A 23230-nucleotide genomic window follows, 5' to 3' on the forward strand; every position below is an offset into this window, starting at 1 on the left:
TTCAACTACATGTATAAACGCGCAGTCTAAGTGTTACATTTTACCGGTATGCAACAAAAAAAAAATGTTAATTCCTTTCCGGTGTGAAACTCGTCAGGTACTCGTCAGGTAATGCCTGCCGCCTGCGACCAGCACCACGGCGGCGCAGGGAGTGGCGCGGCGCGGCGCGGCGCAGGTTCGGGCTCCGGGACGCCGACATGGAGCTGTGCGAGATACTGTACAACAAGGCGGAGTACATCGAAACGGTCAGCGTGTGCATGTTCGCGCTCGTGTCTCGCATTGGACGTTGAAACGATCACAGTTGCCTCGAAAACCGCAGGCTAGGGTGGCTAACGTAGCCGAATTTTAGCCATTTTAGTCAACAGCGTGCTTTTATACCTTGAAAACGTTAGTGCGGTTTTTTATGTGCACAGTGGGTTGTTGCTAAATGGTTTTGACATTTGAACAGACATTTAATAAGAACATAGCAACCCCATTGACGCTTTAGCTAGACCATTTAGCTGGCTAGCTTCACTGACATCTGCAGTCTTTTTTACCCCCAGGCTTCTGGTAATAAAGTCAGCAGACAGTCGGTGCTTTGTGGGAGTCAGAACATCGTGCTCAATGGAAAAGTAAGTACGTCACGCATTAACGTAGGTGAAATAAATAAATAACTCCAGTTTAGCCTCCGTAGAGGTGCTAGTAGCCTAGTCGGTAACACGCTCGCCTATGAACCAGATCCCACTGACTACCATTGTGTCCCTGAGCAAGACACTTAACCCTGAGTGTCTCCAGGGGGGACTGTCCCTGTAACTACTGATTGTAAGTTGCTCTGGGTATGGGCGTCTCATAAATGCTGTAAATGTAATGATTGTTGACGTTGAATTTCAGACGATCGTCATGAACGACTGCATCATCAGAGGGGACCTTGCTAACGTGAGGGTGGGAAGGCACTGTGTCATCAAGAGTCGTAGTGTCATACGTCCACCATTCAAAAAGTTCAGCAAGGGGTAAGGCTTTTCTTTACAGCAGTTCTTAAGAGAGGTAGCTTTAAACAGATGTAGGTTTGTAAAAATTGGTTCATGATGCCGCCACTGGTTCTTGGTTTTAATGTGTTATGGCTGTTTTGTATATTTCAGAGTGGCTTTCTTCCCCTTGCACATCGGGGACCATGTGTTCATAGAGGAAGACTGTGTTGTTAATGCAGCTCAGATTGGATCTTATGTCCACATTGGCAAGAATTGTGTTATTGTGAGTACGTTATTAAGGTTTATTTCAGTAGGTTTATTGCTGTTAAGTGTGTGACCAATATCTCTCCAGTAACGTTTTATGTGCATAATAAAAAAAAATGTTTGTTTTAGGGTCGGCGCTGTGTTCTAAAGGATTGCTGTAAGATTCTGGATAACACCGTTCTCCCTCCTGAGACAGTGGTCCCGCCCTTCACAGTGTTTTCTGGTTGTCCAGGTAGGTCATGTTCAGCAGTCCAGAGGTGCTGTGCTGATTTTGTGTTGAGGATGACTCTTGAATGTGTCATCTTTTTTCTGTTTTTAGGCCTCTTTTCGGGAGAGCTGCCAGAGTGCACACAGGAGTTGATGATTGACGTGACTAAGAGCTACTACCAGCGGTTCCTGCCACTCAGTCAAATCTAAAAGCACCCACAGCTGTGGAGTCATGGACCAATAAGAACTCTCTATCCATTTTCATAAAGCTTCTCAGAATAGGAGTGCAGATGGAGGTTTAAGCTGACCTGTGTGGAAGCAGGGAAGGGTTGATCCTTGAATCATTCCTTGTCTAAGAGACTTTATGAAATGCAGACCAAGGGGTCTGGGGGATTTGTGATTTGGCAAAGGAAGGTAAGATCAGCTTAAACGAGAAGTGAAGAGGAAGTGCTTACTGTACAAAATTTCTGGTCACCAAGCTCTTTTATATTGTTTTCTCAAGTATGTGTGGGATCTGTTTGCGTTAATGTCATTTTGCCATTATCCATCCAGTTTCTTTTTAAGCATCCAGATCACAAGTCTGGATTACAGCACTGCAAACTACAGATTTAGAACACGTTGGTTCTGCTTCATTTTAGGCTGTTATTTATTGCCACCATAATGCAATACAATATAATTGCAAAAAATTCAACGTTTAATGTGTTATTATGCAAACCATTCATTTAACTGATCCATTTGTGTTTTATGCAGTTTAATCAATTTGTGTCCAAAACAATACCGTTGTGCCCCCAGTATATACATTTTTAGACTGATTGTATTTGTAGCCTGCAGATAATGGAATCTGCCAAAAACTGATCTCAAAGGTATCAGTCATTTGACCACATCCATTGCATTGAGTACATGCCAATGTACTCAATGTGCAAATCAGAATGTATTTGGTACAGCTGAAGATCTTTACAGCGGCCTGATTAGTAGAAAAAAGCACCATTTTGACCAGTCATGCTGCCTTAATTGGTCATGAAATCCATCAGAAGCTGTAACATTGTATTTCCCCCCCAAAAATAAAAACAATAGGTAAATAAAATTTATTTTTAGTTTATTGAAACAAGCCACACTGCTTATGTCAGTGATCAGAACATGGAACATTTTAGTACGAATACATAATAGAATATGTATAACTTTGAAAATGTACTATCAAGGCCACATAAGAGTTAAAACAATATGGAAGGCATCTGTAATAAATAAAGATCAAAACATTCCATGTAAATTTGCGATCCTGAGAAACGTTCCACTGATGTTAATAATAAGCAGCAACAAACAGTAATAAGTGGTATTATATACTGTCATACAGAGTAGTAAAGGAGTGTGTCACATTGTGTCCAAAGAACATAAATAATAAAATAACCCTCTTCCAATGAACTTTTCTCTATATTTTACATAAGATTGAAACATATTGCTAAAAAGAGAAATATATTGCAGCCTGTTCATAAAATAAAACAGTACTCTGCTTATCAGAGAAATAAATTAATGCAGCTGTTAAAAATACAAAAACCTACCATGGTAAAGTGATAGTTAACACTGGTTTTTGGGGGGGTCTCATCATGATGAGATTAATGGAAGTGAAGACATCTTGGGGGTGCATTAATCGAGAGACCACTCACACAGCCACTGCTGACACCGAGCCCTCTGCTCCTCAGTTTCCTCTGGGCTGACTTGACGCTCAACTCTCCCTGACTCCTTCGGGGTCTGGTCCTTCGCATCCTCTTCAAAGACCGCCTCCATTGCACCCTCTACAGTCTGGACCGTTCTCTGCGGTTCCCACTTGGCATCTGTATCTGGGATGAAGGGGTCAGGGGCGATGACCTGAATGGGCTCCTTTGGCAGAGGGATTCGCAGAAGGTAGGCATGCAGCATCATACGATAGGGGCTGTTGTCCTTGCCCAAGCTGTAAGTAAAGTCACCCACAATGGGATGGCCAACAGCACTGCAGTGCACTCTGAGCTGGTGAGTCCGTCCTGCGTGAACCAATCAACAGAGCAAATTGCATATAAGCTTCACAGAATAATGCGCGGGGTTTTTTCTTTTATAGTAATATTTTATAGACAGTGAAATCACCTGTCAGTGGCTGCAGCAGAACTTTGGTAACCGGCTCCCCTTCATATGTGCCGTACTCCAGCACCCTGAGCACAGTCTGACTGGGTTTTGGATTCTCACAGGCTGGGGAAGATCAAAAGCCAACAGTTGTCCCCCCAAAACTCCGACCAACAGTGGGGTGTTCTCAATTAACTATAAACGCAAAAATTTGAACTCTGACCTTCGGTTCCCTCTATGCACATCATGTGAGTCTTGCCCTCTGTGGTGTTTTTTCCAATGGCAAATTCTACAGTCATCTCCTTCTCCTCCACCGTCCCTCTGACCTGGGTGAGGGAACAGTGCAACCATAAGGTTTATTATGTTTTGTCGAGCACTTGCAGAACAAAGCGCTCAGCCAAACACCGATCTAAGCGACTAGTGGCGTGTGTAAATGGAGGATATGTTACCAGTGCCAAGTAAGCCTTTGTTACGAGTCGCTCCTTGAAAAATCTGTATGCATTCCCAGCTGCTGCTTTATTCAGAGCCACGCATAGCGCCCCACTGGTGGAGAAATCCAACTGGTGGCAAAACCTGAGAAAGAGCAGATGTATACTGTAGCATCACAGTAGCTTCCAATTTGTTGACTTTTTAGGTGGCCTAGCGGTTAAGGAAGCCCCGTAATCAGAAGGTTGCCGATCCGCCAAGGTGCCAATGAGGTGTCACTGAGCAAAGCTCCGTCCCCACACATTTACATTTACAGCATTTATCAGACGCCCTTATCCAGAGCGACTTACAATCACTAGTTACAGGGACAGGTTCGTAATGTACGAACCTGAAGCCGTAATATGTCACCGGATCGGCGAGTTCGGGGAAGCGGCGCTTCAGCTGATGTTGCACAGTCAGCTTCTCATACCACATCTTGCTGTCAATACGAACATCCCAGTGCTTGTTTACCACGATGTAGTCCGCGCTGTGGTGCAGCACTCGCAAGTTCTCCAAACTTGCGGCCTCCATTTCGGGCTCTTTCAGCCTGTCGAGAAATAAAAGGACGTTTGCAAGAGAGGAGGGTCAAGGTTTAATTTAGAGAATGCTACTTCTCTTTCAACACCGAACTCTTTACAACGTTCTTATTGCGCAAAACTATAACGCAATTTAGTTTGCCTAAACGGTGTAAAACCTACAAATGAAACTATGAAATATATATTTGTAAATTAAACCTGTCCGTACTGGTATAGTAAACGTAAACCAGGCTACATGATCAGAAGAACGTCTGTCGCGGAATCACAGGCGAAAGCTCCATGTGATCAAATTATTTACTTCCTGGTTCTGGTGACGTCGTCTTATTGCTTATAGTCACTATTGCGTCGGCATAGCGCAGTCGGCGCTCAACACGTAGCCATAACTTTTGTCTGCGTAAAATAAATGCAGCTTTGACGACGCAAAGAAGCTTGATCCTTGAAGCAGAAAAAATGTAAAGTCCTTAATAACTGCTGGTTTTCAGAAATAAATCGTGAATCTTACCTGTTTTGGGACGGGAAAAATTACACACAGGGTCATACAAATAATTAGAGCCATTTTCTTTTACGCAAAACCGAACGGCAACTAGGTGCGCATGCGTCGTTGTCCATTTTTATTCGCAAGGCATTGTGGGAGAGGCAGGTTTCCCAGAGACATGGCGGCCCGTGCTCTTGCACAGTGTGTCCGTTCACTCGCCCGGCCCTCCGCAAGGTTACACCCGGGAGCCGCGGTCGTCGGGCCGGCCGGCTCATCGTGGCGACGCTTCGCCGCGTTGTCGTGCGGCCAGAGGACGCGGCCGGCCGAGCGGGCGCGGGTAGGGCTTTCTTTCCCGCCGGTCCGGCCTAGGAGTGCGGGTCGTCGCGGTGACCTACCCGCGTCTTTCCCCCCCTGCACGCCGGCCGCTCTTCTGCGTTGGCGGGGTCGACCGCGATGATTGACCGTTTCTGCTTCCCTCGACCAGGTCCAGGTTCGGCCACCTCTGGCTCCGCCGAGTCGCCGGTACGGGGACCTGCCGCCGCTGACGCTCCAGTCCATCGGGGACCGAGTCATGTACGTGCTGAAGCTGTACGACAAGATCAGCCCGGAGAAGGCGAGTGTTGCGACTCTGAAACCCGCATCACGATTATACCCCAAAAGGAGGAGTTACTGATGGCGTTAGGAATGTAAACTTGGAATGTTTCAGTGGACTTCTTTTTTTTAAATCAGTTATCAAAACTTTGTAGTGCTTAGTTTTTTTTTTTTGGTCTTAGTTTTCTCTTTAGTTTTTACCTGCAGGCATGAAGCCTGGTTCCAAAATGCTTTCAGTGAAAATGGTGGTGGTATTTTTTTTATATATATATATATATATATATATATATATATATATATATATATATATATATATATAAAAACCATACTTGCCATGGTCCGTTGCAGACATGCACAGATGAGCTGCTGCAGGCCATTTCAGGTCAAAGGGTGTCCGTGGACCAGGTATCATTTAGGTGTAGTTTGTGTTGTCGTCATTTCATTGTCATGGGGGAACAGGGATCTCCAGGCGGTCCAGAGTATATTTATTTGGCTCAACTTTGTCCTTGACCATTTTTTTCATATGAATATGAACCAATTTTCTTTCAGCTTCAGACATCATCTCATTTCATGAAGGATCTGGGATTGGACAGTTTGGACCAAGTGGAGATTATAATGGCGATGGAAGATGAGTTTGGTAAATAACTTTTTATTTATTTATTTTTTTTAATGTTCCAATTTCATTGTAGGCATGCAGTCTAAATTGAATTGTGTGTGTGGTGATTCCTTATGTAAATTCACACAGGTTTTGAGATCCCAGATGCTGAAGCAGAGAGGCTTATGACTCCCCACGACATTGTACAGTATATTGCAAACAAGAAAGATGTCTATGAATAAGGTACTTGTACAGGTGCTATTACATGTGCATGAACATTAATAAAAAAATTTAAAAGTGCATAATGTAGGTGGTATCCACACCTTAAGGCATAGTGATCATAGACATAATGACTGTTTTACATTGAGTTAATTAGCAAAAGACACAAATTAGTTGGTTTATATTTAGATGCAAGTATGAGACAATGCAAATATTTAATTGTTTTCTTATAATGCCAAAATGTGCTTTGAAGACATGATTTTCATGCAGGCCCCTGTTCTTTCTTTCAGGTGTGATCAATGCATCTCTTTGATCCTGCAGCAGGTTTAATTTGGCAGTTGGTTCCATTCATTCAAATCTCTGTCTCTGGTTTTTGGTGTCCGCTGCCTTGTGTAGCGGTGTATTTAATAAAACGTTGTTTCCTTGGATCTTAAAGAAATTAAAATCTGTGTGTGAACGTTAACAGAAGTTGTACTGGTTTTAATAACTTTACTGCCACTAGATGGAGCCATTTATGGTGTCTGCAGTAACATTCATTTCACAGCCAGAACGGTGAGGGGAGGAGTTAAGTAAATAAATAGCACCATTAAACTAATTTAGATTTACCCACATGTGTAAATAGAGTAGAAGAGACCAGTAGATCAACTGTAATAAAAACTGATTGCACTGGGTAACTTTTTTTTTTTCTCTTCTTTGTCCCAACTCTGCGTAAATGAGTTGTGTCAGGAAGGTCACCCGGTCAATTGTGCGCACCACCAGACTGGCCGATCCGCTGTGGCGCCCCCTAGAGGGAGCAGCCGGCCACAGAGCAAACACCCAGTTTGACAGCACGGCACTAAATTATCTTCTGTAGAAAAGGCATTTAAAAGGACACCGGATGCATATTCATTAGTCTTTGCAGATATTAGGATTATAATAATACTGCTCCTCAGAGCATAAATACGTAGATCCAAGAAATCACTTCTATGGTGTGTCATATACTGACCCGCCACTAGATGACCCTACCTTCCTAAAACATGAAAACGGGATGAGAAGTGGAGGAGGGTATATAAGTCCAGTAGATATGTCGCCCGCTTGTGGTCTCCAAACGAACGGGTTTCTCCTCATTAATTTGTTGCTGCTGTTGTGTAATATAGTAAAAACTAATTTGGTCCCCGGCTGCAGCCCTCTAGGACCGGAATTGATGATTGGCTGTTTAATGCATTGATTCTTGAATAATTCTACCGAGACCCTTTAATAGCAAAGCACCATCCCCACACAATGCTCCCCGGGCGCCGGTCATGGCTGCCCACTGCTCACCAAGGGTGATGGTTAAAAGCAGAGGACACATTTTGTGTCACCGTGTGCTGTGCTGAAGTGTTTCATAATCACTTCACTTTCACTATACTGGAAGGCAGGCATTTCCACCTCTTAAAGTATTATACTTTTTTTTTTTTTTTTTAAACCGAAACTAAGACAGAAAAATGAAAACACATTCAGTGAATGTTAGGCTTTTATTGAGGGTGGTACCCAAGTTATACAGCTTTGCATTCTGAAGTCAATCAGAACTTTACAGTTATCAGTCTACAAGTACAGCCAACAAAAGACCTAATATCTAATCTACACCTTATTACATATTTCACTTAAGAGCACTAAAATTGAAAACCAAGCAACAGAGTAAAATAAAACACAACATCTGAGGAAACATTCATCACTACAAATGAGTTTCTACCGAGTATTATTGGACTAATTTAATCAATTAACCAATACAAATAAGGATTGTCCTTCAAAAAGTGCAGTTCCCCAAGTTACATTTCTAAGACCCCAGGAAGACATTTAAAAGTCCTTCCTGCTCTTTGTAGTTGGTAAATTGACATTGATTTGAATTCATCATTTAGAAAACAGTCCACCAAAAGCAGTGTGCATATACGTTACAAGTGAGCAAATCTCTTAGTTGTGTGTTTGTTAAATCTTTGTAAGAATTTGTAGTTGAAAATTTGTCTATTCTTGCGGTCCCCTTTGATACCTTTTTAAATGGAGGACTTGAGAAAGGGATGCAGTCACATAATGCTCCATCTGCTACAACTGGCCATCGTGAAAAAAATAGATATACCTAAAGAAATGAAAAATTTCAAATCATGGCACATGGTTCAGGATTTTTTTCTGAATCCTGTCACTACTGTGGTTAGGATTGGATTTCAGCAGAAAACACGGACATTTGAAGCCTCACCTCTCACTGCATAGACTTTCTTAGAATTCTTCCATCGTCGGAAGCTAAGATTCTAGCGCTCATTCATCGGTTTCTTTGTGCTGGTTTTACTAAAGCTTTTTAAGGGTTTTGTAAAATGACAAAACAGAAATAATCACAGTTTAAGTCAATTGCCTTAGCACATTGTTCAACAGTAGGAACCTTTAGAAGACATGGGTGTACTTTGCTCACAGGATTAAAAAAAAAAACAAAACAAAAAAAAACAGGAATTTCCATATAAAAGTAGAATGTCAGACCAAGCAATTTTTTCCTCCACTTCTTGCTGGTCACACAAAAGAGGGGGATTGTACATTGCTCATGAAAATTATCCTCCAAAGAGAGAAAAAAAAATCAATTTGCAAGTTACATTTTAAGCATAAACATTGTCAAGCTTTTAACAAAAGAACATATCCCTTTCCTCCAACTCCGAAATTTGGCATGACTGAATTTTCAGGTCTCAGAGAGACGTCCAACACCAGAACAGCTGTACATACATAAAACATGACTATCAGATGACCTCCAAATAAAGAAAATAAAGGGGTGCCAAATGGCTTTTCCCTATGCTACTGATTCACTCCGTTATACAAAGACAGGGTGTTCTGAGGAGAGGAAAAAAAAATTATAATAAAAAATTCAAGACAGAAAGAGACAGCAAGGAAGATCCAAAATCAGAACCACTGCACAGTGCCAACCTTCAGAACACCAATGACCCTGGACAATGGTCAGGCCACCGGAAACACTAATCTCCTCCTCATTGCTGAAAAACACACACACACACACACACACACACAACCACAGCAACCTAGCAACAAACTAGTCAGCACGATGGGCCACCACAGGCTCCGCCTTCACACAACCAGCTCACACCACTGGCTCCTTCAGCACGGAAGAATAGCACAGGCCAGAAACAGAGCTCAGGCACACGCACAAAAAAAATAAACCAGCATCACCACACCATTATTCAGATATAGCCAATGTACGCGAAACAATCAAATAAAAGGACAGACAGCACACTCCTCCATCCGAGCCATATAAATCCAAAGCTAAACTCTTCCAGGAAAACAAATACAGTACAACCTAATCAGCTTTTTATGTACACCAAGTGCAAATCCAAGGCTTTTTGCTTAAAGTATTTTTTTTTTGTATAATTTTTTCCTCCAAAACCTGTTGTTTCCAATGTTCCACAAAATATTTGTTTAACAAATGAGAAGCAAAATGGAATTAAGTAAACAACTCTTCTGATTGAAGTATATTTGGTAAAGCGGTTACTTAAAATGGTTCAATACTGGCACACCACCATAAAGTCAGGGTAATACTCAAGGTTCTGTACTATGCTTTTGAGTCATTAAATACAGATTAAAAACACAGTGAGCGAGTTTTAAATTGTCAAACAAAACTAAAATGGAGAGAAAAGGAAAAAAAGGAGGAAAAAAAAGCTTAAACACAAATATTAAGGTCCATGGCTTACCCTAATGCTGACATCTCACTTTTTCTTTGAAGCTTTTTTTAATATTGTGCATCTTCAACTAAACAATCAATAAATGTATATAGTCAGTAAATCTTCACACATTGTTTAAAATGTGTGGACTTTAACCTACCAGCAATAAGATTACATTCACCCCTGCTTGAGCCTTCCATGGCTTAAGTTACAGAGGCTAGCCATTTTAAATGACAAAACCAGCTCTGGAGAGGAAACTAAAACAGGTAATGAGCAGCCAAAAAAGTTGATTTATTAATATTGTAAGGAACTTCAGATTAACACAACCAAACTGTACATATTACAATCATAAATCTATTTGTAAACAGTTAAAAGCCACTTGACTTGTTTGCATCTTCGGACACAATTCGAATCAAGGCAATGAAATGTGGACGACTTTTGCACTGTTAAAATTGTTTTTTTTTTTTTTTTTTTTTTTTTTTTCCAACACCATCTCTGGCAATGAGAAAGATTCAAAAAAGAAGGTATTTGCAATTATTGAAACATATAAAACATTTCATCTGACAAAAGAAAAAGCAATTCTGTAGGCCTTCAGAGGCTACAGTATGCATAGTTACAGATTTCTGCTTTTTCTTTATGTTGACAGTTACATTGACGTCACAGAGCGGAAACATCGAGCCACTCAACAGGAAGGAAGGGGTGGGGCGTTTGGGTCGGGGGGCAATATGATGATTCAGCAAACCATATCCACCCATTATTTAAAAAAAAAAAAAAAAAAAATGAAAGAAAGAAAGGAGAGCATATTTTTGAAAGCGGTATGTAGAACATCTCCAGCTTAAAGCAGTTATTTGGCAGAGAAAAACTTACAGAGCTATAAGTAGTTTCAGTGCTAAAAGTTGGATTTTTCCTACAAGTTTCTACAGGGGAAAACTGGCTATATTTCCTGAGAACCATGCTGGTTATTTAGCAGACAAGAGGAATAGGTAAAATAACCAACAACATGGCCAAACACTGATCAGTATTCCCAGAGATAGAAAGCTTCGTCTTCATCCTCAATATATTTTTCATTTAATTTTTTAAAGATTTTTTTTGGACTTTTGTACTTTTTTTTGGAAGATTTTTTAAATTTATATACTTTTTATGTTGATTTTTTTGTTGGTTTTAATTTTTATTTTAAAATGAAGGAAGAATGAACATACTTTCCCCCTCAAAAGTCTGTAAACAAGAGGGCACATTGTGGCACCTCCAAAACAAAAATTGAAAGCCTATTTGAAAGTGCTGTTCCCCCTGGCTTGCAGGCTGGGTTTGCAAGTCACAGCTGTGGCTACAGTTTTTACACACTGCAGAGCTAAATTCTTTAGTTTTAAAACACAAAATTGGTGCAATACTTAATTCTGTAATATCATCAAATAATCCTAAGTCAGCATTTATATTTTGATCTTGAACTCCACAATACCACAATAAGGTAGGCGTACATCAAGGCATAGTAGAGCGCACACTTTTAAGAACATCCTTGAGTAAACAACTACACTGGAACTGTCGGCTCCCTCGATATTGCAGATTATACTGAGAAAAACCACATTCAGTGCAAAGTTAAAAAAGCTCATACTCGAACATTGTCAGCAAACAAACGCAAATAAAAAATATATAATAAAAAGAATTGGAATTCAAATAAACATGATGAATAAACATATGAGCTCAATTGAAGCTTTTTTCTGTATGAAGAGCACTACCTGGAAGTGTAAATACATCCTTTCACATTATAGTATTGGCCTGCATGATTCAAGTATTCGAACTGATATGTTTTGGGCTAAAACAAAGTGGACATATGTGCAGAGAAAAACGTAACTTATTTCCACAGGGCGACCCTGTCTTATTTTTGTAAGTGAAGTGTCCAACTAGTGCCTTTTGTTTATTTTTTTTTTCCTTTTTCTTTTTTGTCTCATCATATGATTACGATTAACTACTCCACGCTGAGGTCACGGTTATGTTTTCTTCTTCTTTTTCTAAGTCAGAAAGATGTACTACATAGACTCCCCACCTCCAGTCAGGTGATCAACAGGAAGGAAGGAGCTGATAGGGGAGGGGCTACTGATTCTGGCCCCGTCAACAGCACTCGGGCTGCCCCACAGGCTAGTGGAATAACTGGGAGCCCCCCAGAGAGAGGAGCCATGGAGGTCTCCGCTGCCTGCACCTGACAGGCTGCTGCCATTCCAGTGAATTGGATCAGTGCGATTTGGGAAAGGGTGGGAACCCTCAATGGATCCGATCCGGTTCTGAGAGGAGCCCAGCGTCTGCCAGCTGGGAGAGGCAGTCATGGACTGACCTTGTGCAAAGAAACGGTTAATTTCCTCTTCACTAGCAAATTCAGCGAGAATAGTAGTGTTCCCTAAAACGCACCTGAGGAGAGGGAAGAGAAGAGAGCCAGGTCAGGGGGGTTTAACAATTATATGCAGAACCTATAAAGTAGGTTTGATAATGTCATGGAAATCGATATCAAACAAGAAATAATTATAAAAAATGTTATGGTGCAGAGTTTATTGTCTAAAGACAACCACTTCGTGCAATACAGACAAAAATATTTGTTCATCAAATTGTTCAGACCTGTTTTCAGCTGGTGCGGATACGGTTACTTACATGTGCAGAGACTTTTGAGCCTTGGCAGCCTCGTCCTTTGAGCTGTAGCAGACGACAGCGTTGCCATGGGGCAGGTTCAGGTGGAATGTAATCAGTGGGCCATGCTGCATACACAGCGTCCGCAGGGTGGAGCCATCGATCTGGCGGGAAGAGACACAAAAACACACTAACGTCTAAACCTCCTAGTGGGTGACACACACGCCTATGAAGCGGAAGACCCAGGTTCAAATCCCACTTACTACTATTGTGTCCCTGAGCAAGACACTTAACCCTAAATCGCTCCCTATAACTACGGAATATAAGTCGCTCTTGATAAGGGCGTCTGATAAATGCTGTAAATGTAAATTCTGCAATTTTTTTCCCCAGCAATTAATTAATTACTTAATTGATTGATTTATACACCGCACTCTTCAAATGAATGAGTGGTATGAATCACAATCCTGAGTTTCAATGGAAGAGAGCCACATACCTGAGGTGTAAGATTTTTAAGAACAAGCCAATTAGTTCTCCCTGAGCTGCTATCACTCCAGCTGGAACCTGAGAAGGACACAGTCAGACACGTTCAAAACGCTCATTCTTAAATGTCACAGAACTCAGACAAAATGTCAGCCATGCACCACCAACCAGGAGTGAATCTGGATTCGGAGCCGCCCCAGCCCGCAAGCCTCATAGAGCCGTTGTCCCAGGATGAAGGCGGCGGCTTTTGGCCAGTGAGGCCAGGAGGGGGGCGGGACGGAGCAGAGATGCCTTTTGAGGGGAGAGGAACCTTCCACAGCTCATGAGCCAAAGAGGTGTTTGTGACTGTACCAGGGGACCATTTAGAGTCACTGTTTCTGGCTGAAGACCAAGGGTTTAAAAAAAAAAAAAAAAAAAAAAAAAAAAAAAACATCTCAAACATGTAGCAAGGACTTATTTCTGAATCTCAATTTAGAAAAGTAATTATGAACTACCTGAAGTGCTTTGTGCTGTACTGCTGAGGGAACCATTGTGGTTGGAGGCACGAATGGATGACCAGGCACTATTTGAAGGCAGCATGGTGTTAAGTGATGAGGATGGCCCTGTGGAATCAAAGCAAGAGCATTGAAAAGAACTGTCCAGAGGGACACCATGCATGCACATAAGGGGGCACGCACGCACACACACAAACAAGCAGAGCTGCATACCATTGTTCCTGTCCCTGAGGTGATCAACATCCCGCACTGTATTAATGGAGAGGTTATTGATCACACTGCCGGGAGTGACAAAGGGGTCAGTTTCAGGATCAATGTTTGGATATCCCTTCCAGGGTTCACCAGGGCGGAATTCTATAAGAGAGAATGGATTAACACTGCTACACATACACATGCATGCATCTAAACTGGATGCAATGTTGTGATTGCTGAAAATAATACACTGCTGTAATTGCTTTAAAAAAAATGAATCTTCTCAATTACATGATATTGACAATATTTATTGGCAGTTAGTTGCACTAAAGTTGGCAAGAGATTATTTGCTATGTGATACACATCAGCATACACAACTCGGCATTTAACAAATCACCTATTGTGCAGCCAGGGTGCAGTGCGTGGGGACGGTCCAATAATCAAGAGCACCTCAGTGCCACCTTGACAGTTGCTGGATTCGAGCATGCGACCTTCCGGTCACAAGTCCGCTCCCTTAAATGATATTACTAGCAGATGTGCAATGTTTTGTTTTTTGGTATTCTAAGACAGACTTGCTAAATGCAACAAACTGATTAGAGCTGCTTGATTTCCGTATTCTGAATACATCACAACCATGACTATTTATCATGTCCAGTGTGACTGCTCACCTGGTGGCCAGTTGACATTGCTGGAACTATGAGGTGATTTGGCACGACTGGGCCAGCCGTCTCCCACTGAGCCTGGGGGGCTGATGGGAGAGTTGCTGGCATTCATAAAGTCATACGGACCAAAGGGGGAGTCATCCAGCCTCAGCCCAGAGGAAATAGCACCTGCAAGATTAATATTATATTAGTCAACCAAACAAGCATATTGATTTCTGATTTACAGGGAGGGCAAATCTCACCAGGTTTGCTGGGATTTTGATCGAGAGGTGAGTTGGAAATGTCCATGGCAGTCCACTTTTTGAGGCGGGACTGGGGCTCCTTATATCCAACACTACCAATGTCTAGGTTGTTTACATTCAGGTTTGAGTTTAGGCCTGAGGATCAAAAGGACAGAAATTTATATGAAAACAATGCCAAACATTATGACTAAAACTAAAAGCACCCTTATGAAGGATACTGATGGTAATTTTGTTCATTTCTTCCAATCAACTAACTCTTTTAGCAAACATGTAAAACTCCTAATAAAAACATTAACATTTACCATATATTTAACTCCGTATTGCAAAGATGCAGAAATTACATAAAAAAAACACCACTGAATTTAGTTTGCAAAACAAAACATGGTGATCAAAACCAGAATTAACCATTAAAAATGTTCAATAGCTAAAAAATAGATTACCCCGTTTACATCATGTTTTAGAAGGCTGAAATCACATTGGTATAGGAAGAACGAAACGCAAGGTTTATTCACCTCTTGCTGACAGACTGCTGTTGTCAGGACAGGCAAATGTCCTTCCTGCCCGGGATGGGATAGGTGAGCTTGGCCCCATGTGGCCATTACTCAGGCCAGGACTAAGGAGACCATGAGTTTGACTATTGCCAGCTGGGTGATATCCTGACATCTCAGAGGCAAACATAATGTTGGGTTTGGCAGCTTGGTGCAACAGAGAGTCAGCCTGGCCTACACTGGGTACACACCCACTTAAAGGAAAGCTACTGTATGAGCTCATGGTGTTTTGTTCTTTCTGTATGTCGGGTGCATTCTGGGGCATGAAGTTGTCCAGGTAAGACTTGAGACCAGGCTGGTGAAGAGAGGGAGGCTGAGGTGAAGTTTGATGCTTCATCAGGGAAGGGTCCAAGTGACGAGGTGGCTGGATCATCTGCTGGGAATGGCCCAGTGGGCGACCCTGCATGTAGAAAATAAGACAGTCAGGCATTTGAACAGAATGCATTGTGTTCCATGTTAGTTCTGATAGGGCAGCACATGTACCTGCTGTTCCTGTTGACGTCCATTGACAGGCATAGCTCTGGGGTTCACTTTTTGCTGCTGAGCCAGAAGGCGCTAAGACAACAAGAAACACTGGACTCAGAACATTGACTAACACCACCAAACACCACAGTGCCTATTTGCAACAATGAATTGAAGTGATGTTTCATACCATATGTAACTTAAAAAAGGAAAGCAACACATTTTTATTAGTAAACATACATTCAATTTGACTACTTGTTTAAATTAGATTTTTTACACATTAAAACAAGATCTACTAATACAAAAAAAAAAAAAAAAAAAAAAACTATAACATGTCCAATGTGGTCAAATTACCACCATAATGGGGTGTCATATTTTCATACCTGCAGCTGGTTCAACTGGGAGAGTTGAGACAGCTGGTTTAATTGGGACAACTGGTTGAGCACAGCAACCTGCTGTGGGCCTAAAAGGTTCAGACTTCCATTACTGGGAGGATATTTAAACAATGATGGGGGCACCTGAAAAATAGACAGGGCACCACATTACTTTCACACAGAACCAAAAGCAAAACCAAAAACAAGGGGAAAAACAGAAGAGAACACTACCTGAGAGGACTGTAGAGCAGGAGGCACTTGACTACGGAGATTGGGCTGAACAGTGTTTGGAGGTTGTGCTGAAGGCTGTTGTGGGTTTCGGCCTTGTGCTGCAGAGTTGTTGCCACTGAACATAGAATTGACATTCTGTAGAAAAAACAGATTATTTGTGTGCAGTTAATAAATGTAGCAAAATGTAGATGACACCTAGGGAGAAACACACACACACACACACACACACACACACACACACACACAGGGGGACCACAAAGTATTCAGACCCCCTTTCACTTTTTTTATACTGCAGAAATTTGCTAAAATCATTTAAAGTTTATTTTTTTCCCTCATTAATGTACACATGTAATGTAATAAAATATTACATGGTCCTAAGTTTAATGTTGGGACTGTATCAGAGAATCTTATTTCTCACCACCTTTGAGCCCTTCAGGTGTTTTTCATTCAAGTAAGCTTTCATATGTCTTGCACTGAGGATAGGCTTCCATCCAATCTCTGAGCATGCTCTTCACTGACAAGTCTGAGCCTTATCAGGGCTCTTAGTTTGTAAACTCAATATTCTATAGAAATCGAACGAGAATTGCTGGTGTCTTCCTCTTGTAAATTGCTTTGGATAAAAGCGTCTGCTAAATAAAGTAAAGTAAAGTAAAGCTGTAAGGTCTTATATAGACAGTGTATCTTTCCTCATCCAATACAGCTGGACTCAAATGAAGGCATAGAGCAATCTCAAGGATGATCAGAAGAAATGGACACCACCTGGGTTAAATATGTGTCAAAGCAAAGGGTCTGAATACTTATGACCATGTGATATTTGTCAATATAGGGTGCTGGGTGTACATTAACGAGGAAAAAAATAACTTAAATGTTTTTTTTTAAATGTTTGCAAAATAACAAAGAATGAAAAATAACTTTCTGTACCCACTGTGTGTGTGTATATATAAACAATAAGTCCATAAACCACTTAAAACATGCAAGGGGTAAAAAGGACACCACAAAACTCCAGGCTCTAACTCACCTGCCTAGCAGAGACAGAGTTAAGGTGGTTTGGGCCTAGCATGGGGCCATGGTTAGGCGGCACATTGTTTGGAGGGGAATAATTGTGGTTTTGAGGATCTTCCACTACAGACATGTCATAAGTCGAGCCAGAGTGTGTGAGCTGCCCCAAAATCACCCAGCAAGCAGAGAAAGGAGTGCACAGCAGCAACCAAGCAGAGGAATGAACCGGTCATGAACCAGGAGGTACATAGAAAAGTAGCAGAGGAAGAGTTTAAAATAAAAAACAAAAAAAAGAATGCAGGATTAGAATTAGCTACAAAACACTGCTAAGTCTCGAGCAAAGAGGAATAGGGGGTATTACACCCAAAAGAAACCCTGCATGCAACTGCTATTCAGGCACACCTACCCACCATTACACAAGAGCAGCAAAACAATCAGGGAGAAAATGGCAGAAAATGTGCAGCACACATTCAGTCCACTAGACGGTGCTGTTTGGCACACAACTGCAGAATGGTCCAGGCAGAAGTGCAAAGAGATCAATAACAACTGACCTTATCAAAATAGGGACTGCGGTCCTGTGAGTCTTTGTGGACTGGGTGTCGCGATGCAGAATTCTTGCCGTACTCGCCCATGGTGAGAGGGTGCTTGTCAACATCCATCCGCTTATCACTCAACATCCCTGAGAAATTTACAAAAAAAATAAATAAATTCTCTGGATGAAGGAAACTAATTATTTATGACTAATGACTATTAGACAATTTATTCAAATGATTGTTTTACCACAATATGGCAATATCCCAAAACATTATCACAACCAAAGATGTGTAGCCCTATTAGGCACTGTATTATTCATGAATCACAAATCCAAAGCTAACTGTAATGATTAACAACGTACCTCCAGGAATGTCCATCTTATTGCTCTTTAGAGATTCATCTACCTCCCTCTGAAAAACAAAGCATGCTACTTAGATTTGTCATTCAAAAAAGCAAAGTCTTTATGCTAGTCCCACTAATAATTGATCAGAATATAGATGACTTGATCAGAATGATAAAAGTAGAAGACTCACTGGGAAATTCATGTTGTTGAACTGCTTCACAAATTGATTCATCCAAGGGTCATCTGGCTTGTTAGCCTGTTTGTTCATCTGTGGGGGGAAAAAAAAATAAAAAAATTATATATATATATATATGTGTGTGTGTGTGTGTGTGTGTGTGTGTGTGTGTGTGTGTGTGTGTGTGTGTGTGTGTGTGTGTGTGTGTGTGTGTGTGTGTGTGTGTGTATTAAACAATACCAGTCACGTTCACATTAATACACTACCCCAACCCCACCCCCAAAACAAGAACATTCAACTTGAACACTGCTAATTACCTTCGGAGGCATTTTCTTCATGTAAGACCAATTTCCTGATTGGTTAACCTCCTGTGATTGGGTGTTGTTCCACATGCCAATCTCCACTTCCTCCTCTTCCTCCCAGTTTGAAGGGCAAGGTCCTGACATGGACATCTCTTCACCACCCCAACTATCTTGCATAGGTTTGGCTCCTGCGAAAAGTAATCAGTCTCTTAACTACAAGAAACATTGTAATCTCCAGGAACACTTATTTTAAAATATTTAAAAGCATGTAGCCACTTGGTAGTTCTAACTGACCAGTCTTGTGCTGAGGCTGCTGGCCAGCTGAACCACTGCCCCAGCTACTGTTTCCGGACTTCTCTCTGCACGGCTCTTCCCATTTAGAGCCTGTGTCCATGGGCTTTCCCCAGGCAGAGGTGCCATTGTCCACAGTGACTGGTGGCACTGCTGATTCAGCCCATGATGAAGACTCAATTTTCTGTGGTCCAGCATACTGCTCCCCCCACCCTAATTGGAAGCAGGAAAAAAAAAAAGTACTTAAAAAAAGTGAAGTATAATGGCCACCATGTTAAAGGGGAAGTAACATACTAAGGCAAGAGGACAAATAAAAAATACTTCAACAAAACTAAAGGAATGAATAACAGGGACCCTGGCCTGTGGAAAAACATGCCTTATGTAAGTTGTGTTTACTTTCAAGCGGTAGACATATCTATCTGCTCACATTTGACCAACAAGGTTCTTGCAGTTTCACAGTCCATCAAATGCTCTGAATTCTTATATTAAAAATAGCTTTGTACATGTGTCCTGCTTCTCAAGTTGCTGCCACATGACTATGTAATCTAAGCTTATTTTTCCATGTGTACAGCTCAACTGGAGCCAAATACTAGGGCAAGGACATCACTAAACTAAATAGCAGCAATGGAATAGAGGACTTTAATACACTTCAAGTAATAAAAAAGGATAATGAGATTTCTAAATATATTTCTATAATTTAGGTATGAAATATTTATGGAACAATACATGAGCCAATCTGCACTAGATGAAATACCTGAGTTGCAAGTCTTGTCTTTCGAGGGTTGTGAGGGCTGCTGTCCACCATGGGGCTCATTCTCCCCTGCATTGTTCTTGTTCCACATGTTCACACTGCTGTGGCTGTACTTATTGGGGTCTCCCCAAGCAGAGGTGCCATCATCAATCTCCATCCTGCGCCTTACTGACTCAGGAGAGGGTTCTTCCCAACCAGTTGGTTCTTCTTCTTTCATTTGAGAAGGCATTGGACCTCCCAGCCATCCTGAGGGTTTATTTGAGCTAGAAGCCACAGTCTGCGAATTCAGGGGGGGAGCCCCCCTGAAGGAACCTGCGTTGGAATCCTGTGATTTACCCCAGTCTTGATTACAAGATTTAGTGGAATCTCCCCAGCCTTGGGGGTTGTGGCTTGGTTTGACTGGCTCACCCCAGCCCTGGCTCGGATTGTTAGGCTTGGAAGGTTCACCCCAGCCACTACTTGGGCCACTTTGGTCAGGAGTGTTTGCTCCTCCAGTGCCTCCCCAGGTGTTGTTGGTGCAAGAGCGACCAGGCTCACTCCATCCTGATCCAGAGCGGTCACTGTCACTGTCCCAGCCACCAGAGCCAGACTTTTGGGATTCACCCCATTGATTTCCACGAGGTCCATCTCCCCAGCCCTCACCACCAGAAGGCGCGCCCCATCCTTGTTTAGTTTTCTGAGTGTTATTCCAGGTGGAAGACTTGTCTTCCTTGCTGCCTCCCCAAGAGGAACTACCCTTGTTCATGGAGACTGAAGTGTCCTCCCATCCACTCTGCCCAGTCGGGCCTTTGATGTCTCCCCATCCAGAGGTGGGCTTAGTATCAGTCCATCCAGATCCTGAAGAATCGCTACTGTTTGTGATGGTTCCATCTCCCCACCCACCTGAGTTTGATGTCTGGGAAGGAGCATTGCCCCAACTTGACATGCCATTTCCTGCTTTCTTCTCAGCACTCGAGACATCCCAAGCAGTGCTTTGCCGCACTGGGGTCTGACCCCATCCAGTGTTGGACAGAACACGTGGATCCATGTCAGATTTGGAGACCACTGGCTGCATGGACCCATGCTGGGTGCCTCTTCTGCGGCTAGCACGCTGACCATCCCGCTCACTGTGTCCACATGAGCTTTCACCACTGCCTTCACTGCCTGTAGATTTGTTCCATGTACTTCCTTGAGATGCCGGACCATTTCCACCACTTATTCCCAGAGCATCATCCTCCAAGGACTTCCAGCCATTTGTTCCCTTCCTGCTCCCATTTGTGCCATCATTGGAATGCTGATTGTTGCTGGGCAATGTGTTCCATTCCCCATTGGAGACCTTAGTGCCAGTGTTTGAAGAAGAGGAGGAAGAGGACGAAGAAGAGGAGGAAGAAGATGCACTACCCCAGGGGCGGGGGATCCCCGCAGGGCCCACGCCATTCCCTACTCCCCATGAGGACATGTTCTGTGGGACTGTTGAGCTAGAGTCCCAGCCACCTGCATGAGTGGACATCCCGTTGCTATTATTATTCTTCAAAGAAGCAGCGCTCACAGTGGAGCCATTCGGCCCTGACTGCATTAGAGTTGCGTTCACAGTGTCATCCACAGCTTGGCCTTTAGGGACTGGGCATTTATCTCCAGGGTAATTAGTGCTGGAGGGAGCTCCCCATACCGTACCGTATGACCCGCTATTCATTGCTTCGCCATTGCCATGCTGTGAAATGGAAGTGCCATTAGAGACTGGAGAGATGGAGAGCTGAGGGGATCCCCCGGTGCTCACAGGCCAGGCTCGATGCCCTAGGGGCTGCTCGCTCATTTGCACTGAACCTGTAGAGTTTGGTAAACTAGAGGTCATCGTGTTAGTAGTGTTATTTGGTCCATTAATTTCAGTGTTAAGGTTTTGAGGCTGCCCACTTAGAACCTTGTTTGTACCATTTACTTCAGAATCAGCAATGTTGTCCTGCAGACCACCCCAGGACATCTTAGAGTTAATACTCGGAAGGCTGGGCATTTGACCTATGGTGCTTCGTTGAGTGTTGGTGCCACTGTTACCGTGGGGGTTAGGCTCAGTGCTCTGCAGAACAGGCCAGGCACCATGGTTGGCATTTGGGTTCAAAGTGCTTGGATTTATACCTCCATTGGTTGAGGGACCTTGGGTACCCCATGCATTTAATTTGCCATGGCTACTTTCTGCCATCTTGCCGCTGGCATTCTCTCCTGAGCCTTGGCATGTGCTTAGCATCGAGCCATTGGAAACACACAACGGGCCCTTTACACTCCCATTGCCCATGTTATTGCTGCCGTTTGAAACCATGAAAGGAGAACTCTGACCGTTGCCTTGTCTATTGCCATTGCTGTCGCCGCCAGTGTTCCCAGAAGCCATTATGCTAAGGTTTTTCTCAGACCCGCAGCTGGATGCAGAGTCAGCGTCCATACATTCTGAGGCCAACTCTGGGTCACAGATGTCTACAATGACTTTGCCCCAGTTGCTGTTTGAATCACTGCCAGAACTCCAGGGCAAATTTTCATACTGCGAATCAAGGCCAGTATGTTCCAAACCTGTAGACAGAGAGAGAGTGGGGAAGGGAAGAGAAAAGGATCACTGTAAGTAATCACCTTGGCCAGCAGTCATACGACACCAAGGACAAAAACTATGGAGCTGCCACCACCACCACCACAACAGAGAGTATTCTTCATTATATGAAATGAGACTAAGCAAAAAGTGTTATGCATTCTTAAGGTTGTGGCGGGGTGAGTGTTGTATTAAACTGAGCAACTGACAAAACTACCATGACAAAACATGAAAAACACGCTATTTAAAATAATGGTATAAAACAAAGATGCCACAACTACAAGTAAACACATTAAGTGAAAAAACACAATGTTTTACTAGTAGTATATTTGTTTTTGGATCAAGTGATATTAGAGATGCCTGACCACAGACAGAGCCCAAGTCCTACTGAGAGCAGTCCTGCTTTACTCTGGCTTGAACGGAGGTGCAGCTGCCACCATTTTGTAGCAGCAGCATGATCCTGCCACATGCCAGAGGATCAAGGAGTGTAAAGCCTGGAGGACAGCGCAGGGCTGCAGCGAATAGAGCATTTGTTCACTCTTTTGTTTTGACTGCAGAGTTTCCCACTGAATTTTAAAGCTAAATAAAGCAAACTCACTGAAAAGGGTCTTTTAAAGAGGCAAACTTTTTTTTTTGCTGGCCCTTTCACATTCCCCCTCAAGAAAAGCGAGCAGTCCTAATTTCTGCTAGTCTGCTCTTGCTCCTTCAAATCATACTGCAAGATGGCTGCCAAGCTCCCCAGAGAACTGTCCTCTTGCCAAGTCTGAGAGCAGAAACTCTCCTGGTCTGATACAGGCATGCTGGGACATAAAAAAAAAAAAAAGTCCAGGCTTTTCTCAAAACGTCAACCCTCACAAAAATGTGACAGTTTCAGACAATCACATTCAGCACTGCTATTTGAATCATAGCTTTATGATTCTGTTTACTTAAACTA

General features: G+C 42.6%; 4 protein-coding genes across 8 annotated transcripts in view; 2 read left to right on the forward strand and 2 right to left on the reverse strand.

Annotated features, from left to right (window-relative positions):
• The first annotated feature begins 83 nt into the window (after nucleotides 1-83).
• Nucleotides 84-2837, forward strand: dctn5 (dynactin 5). Its single transcript, XM_028986212.1, has 6 exons — nucleotides 84-245; nucleotides 543-611; nucleotides 871-989; nucleotides 1119-1230; nucleotides 1341-1443; nucleotides 1531-2837. The coding sequence occupies exons 1-6, from the start codon at nucleotides 198-200 to the stop codon at nucleotides 1626-1628; spliced, it is 549 nt and encodes a 182-aa protein (XP_028842045.1). The 5' UTR covers nucleotides 84-197; the 3' UTR covers nucleotides 1629-2837.
• rpusd1 (RNA pseudouridine synthase domain containing 1) lies at nucleotides 2597-4826 on the reverse strand. Its single transcript, XM_028986211.1, has 6 exons — nucleotides 4719-4826; nucleotides 4324-4521; nucleotides 3959-4082; nucleotides 3733-3835; nucleotides 3534-3635; nucleotides 2597-3433 (listed from the first exon to the last, which is right to left on the reverse strand). The coding sequence occupies exons 2-6, from the start codon at nucleotides 4503-4505 to the stop codon at nucleotides 3060-3062; spliced, it is 885 nt and encodes a 294-aa protein (XP_028842044.1). The 5' UTR covers nucleotides 4506-4521; nucleotides 4719-4826; the 3' UTR covers nucleotides 2597-3059.
• Nucleotides 4827-5119: 293 nt separating this feature from the next.
• On the forward strand, nucleotides 5120-6853 carry ndufab1b (NADH:ubiquinone oxidoreductase subunit AB1b). The gene is made up of 5 exons (XM_028987220.1): nucleotides 5120-5322; nucleotides 5470-5598; nucleotides 6126-6213; nucleotides 6322-6414; nucleotides 6681-6853. Exons 1-4 carry the CDS (start codon nucleotides 5164-5166, stop codon nucleotides 6411-6413), a joined length of 468 nt encoding a protein of 155 aa, XP_028843053.1. The 5' UTR covers nucleotides 5120-5163; the 3' UTR covers nucleotide 6414; nucleotides 6681-6853.
• A 1016-nt stretch (nucleotides 6854-7869) lies between these two features.
• LOC114794927 (trinucleotide repeat-containing gene 6A protein-like) overlaps nucleotides 7870-23230 on the reverse strand; it is a 41085-nt gene continuing 25724 nt past the window's right edge. For 4 of the 5 annotated variants that reach the window (XM_028987800.1, XM_028987795.1, XM_028987796.1 and 1 more), the window contains 19 exons: nucleotides 19752-22283; nucleotides 19001-19210; nucleotides 18722-18894; nucleotides 18420-18497; nucleotides 18248-18296; nucleotides 17904-18031; nucleotides 17372-17512; nucleotides 16354-16488; nucleotides 16132-16266; nucleotides 15770-15841; nucleotides 15251-15686; nucleotides 14739-14873; nucleotides 14503-14664; nucleotides 13856-13996; nucleotides 13643-13750; nucleotides 13317-13529; nucleotides 13162-13229; nucleotides 12693-12832; nucleotides 7870-12455 (listed from right to left, as the gene is read on the reverse strand). In XM_028987800.1, coding sequence (XP_028843633.1) covers nucleotides 12080-12455; nucleotides 12693-12832; nucleotides 13162-13229; nucleotides 13317-13529; nucleotides 13643-13750; nucleotides 13856-13996; nucleotides 14503-14664; nucleotides 14739-14873; nucleotides 15251-15686; nucleotides 15770-15841; nucleotides 16132-16266; nucleotides 16354-16488; nucleotides 17372-17512; nucleotides 17904-18031; nucleotides 18248-18296; nucleotides 18420-18497; nucleotides 18722-18894; nucleotides 19001-19210; nucleotides 19752-22283 — 5432 coding nt within the window. In that variant the 3' untranslated portion in view covers nucleotides 7870-12079. The remainder of the gene's footprint in view (nucleotides 12456-12692; nucleotides 12833-13161; nucleotides 13230-13316; nucleotides 13530-13642; nucleotides 13751-13855; nucleotides 13997-14502; nucleotides 14665-14738; nucleotides 14874-15250; nucleotides 15687-15769; nucleotides 15842-16131; nucleotides 16267-16353; nucleotides 16489-17371; nucleotides 17513-17903; nucleotides 18032-18247; nucleotides 18297-18419; nucleotides 18498-18721; nucleotides 18895-19000; nucleotides 19211-19751; nucleotides 22284-23230) is intronic. The other variant, XM_028987801.1, reaches the window with a different exon arrangement.

The sequence above is a fragment of the Denticeps clupeoides genome, chromosome 7 (genome assembly GCF_900700375.1).
Source record: "Denticeps clupeoides chromosome 7, fDenClu1.1, whole genome shotgun sequence".
Lineage (NCBI taxonomy): Eukaryota > Metazoa > Chordata > Actinopteri > Clupeiformes > Denticipitidae > Denticeps > Denticeps clupeoides.

Bases quoted from the DNA above. Each gene is read 5' to 3' on its own strand.
- dctn5 (XM_028986212.1), top strand. From the start codon at position 198: ATGGAGCTGTGCGAGATACTGTACAACAAGGCGGAGTACATCGAAACG. The intron at 990-1,118 runs GTAAGGCTTTTC...TGTATATTTCAG, and splicing joins TTCAAAAAGTTCAGCAAGGG to AGTGGCTTTCTTCCCCTTGC. The intron at 1,231-1,340 runs GTGAGTACGTTA...TGTTTGTTTTAG, and splicing joins TTGGCAAGAATTGTGTTATT to GGTCGGCGCTGTGTTCTAAA.
- ndufab1b (XM_028987220.1), top strand. From the start codon at position 5,164: ATGGCGGCCCGTGCTCTTGCACAGTGTGTCCGTTCACTCGCCCGGCCC. The intron at 5,599-6,125 runs GCGAGTGTTGCG...ATTTTCTTTCAG, and splicing joins ACAAGATCAGCCCGGAGAAG to CTTCAGACATCATCTCATTT. The intron at 6,214-6,321 runs GTAAATAACTTT...AAATTCACACAG, and splicing joins GGCGATGGAAGATGAGTTTG to GTTTTGAGATCCCAGATGCT.
- rpusd1 (XM_028986211.1), bottom strand. From the start codon at position 4,505: ATGGAGGCCGCAAGTTTGGAGAACTTGCGAGTGCTGCACCACAGCGCG. The intron at 4,083-4,323 runs GTTCGTACATTA...GCTCTTTCTCAG, and splicing joins GTGACATATTACGGCTTCAG to GTTTTGCCACCAGTTGGATT. The intron at 3,434-3,533 runs GTGATTTCACTG...TGGTTCACGCAG, and splicing joins TCTGCTGCAGCCACTGACAG to GACGGACTCACCAGCTCAGA.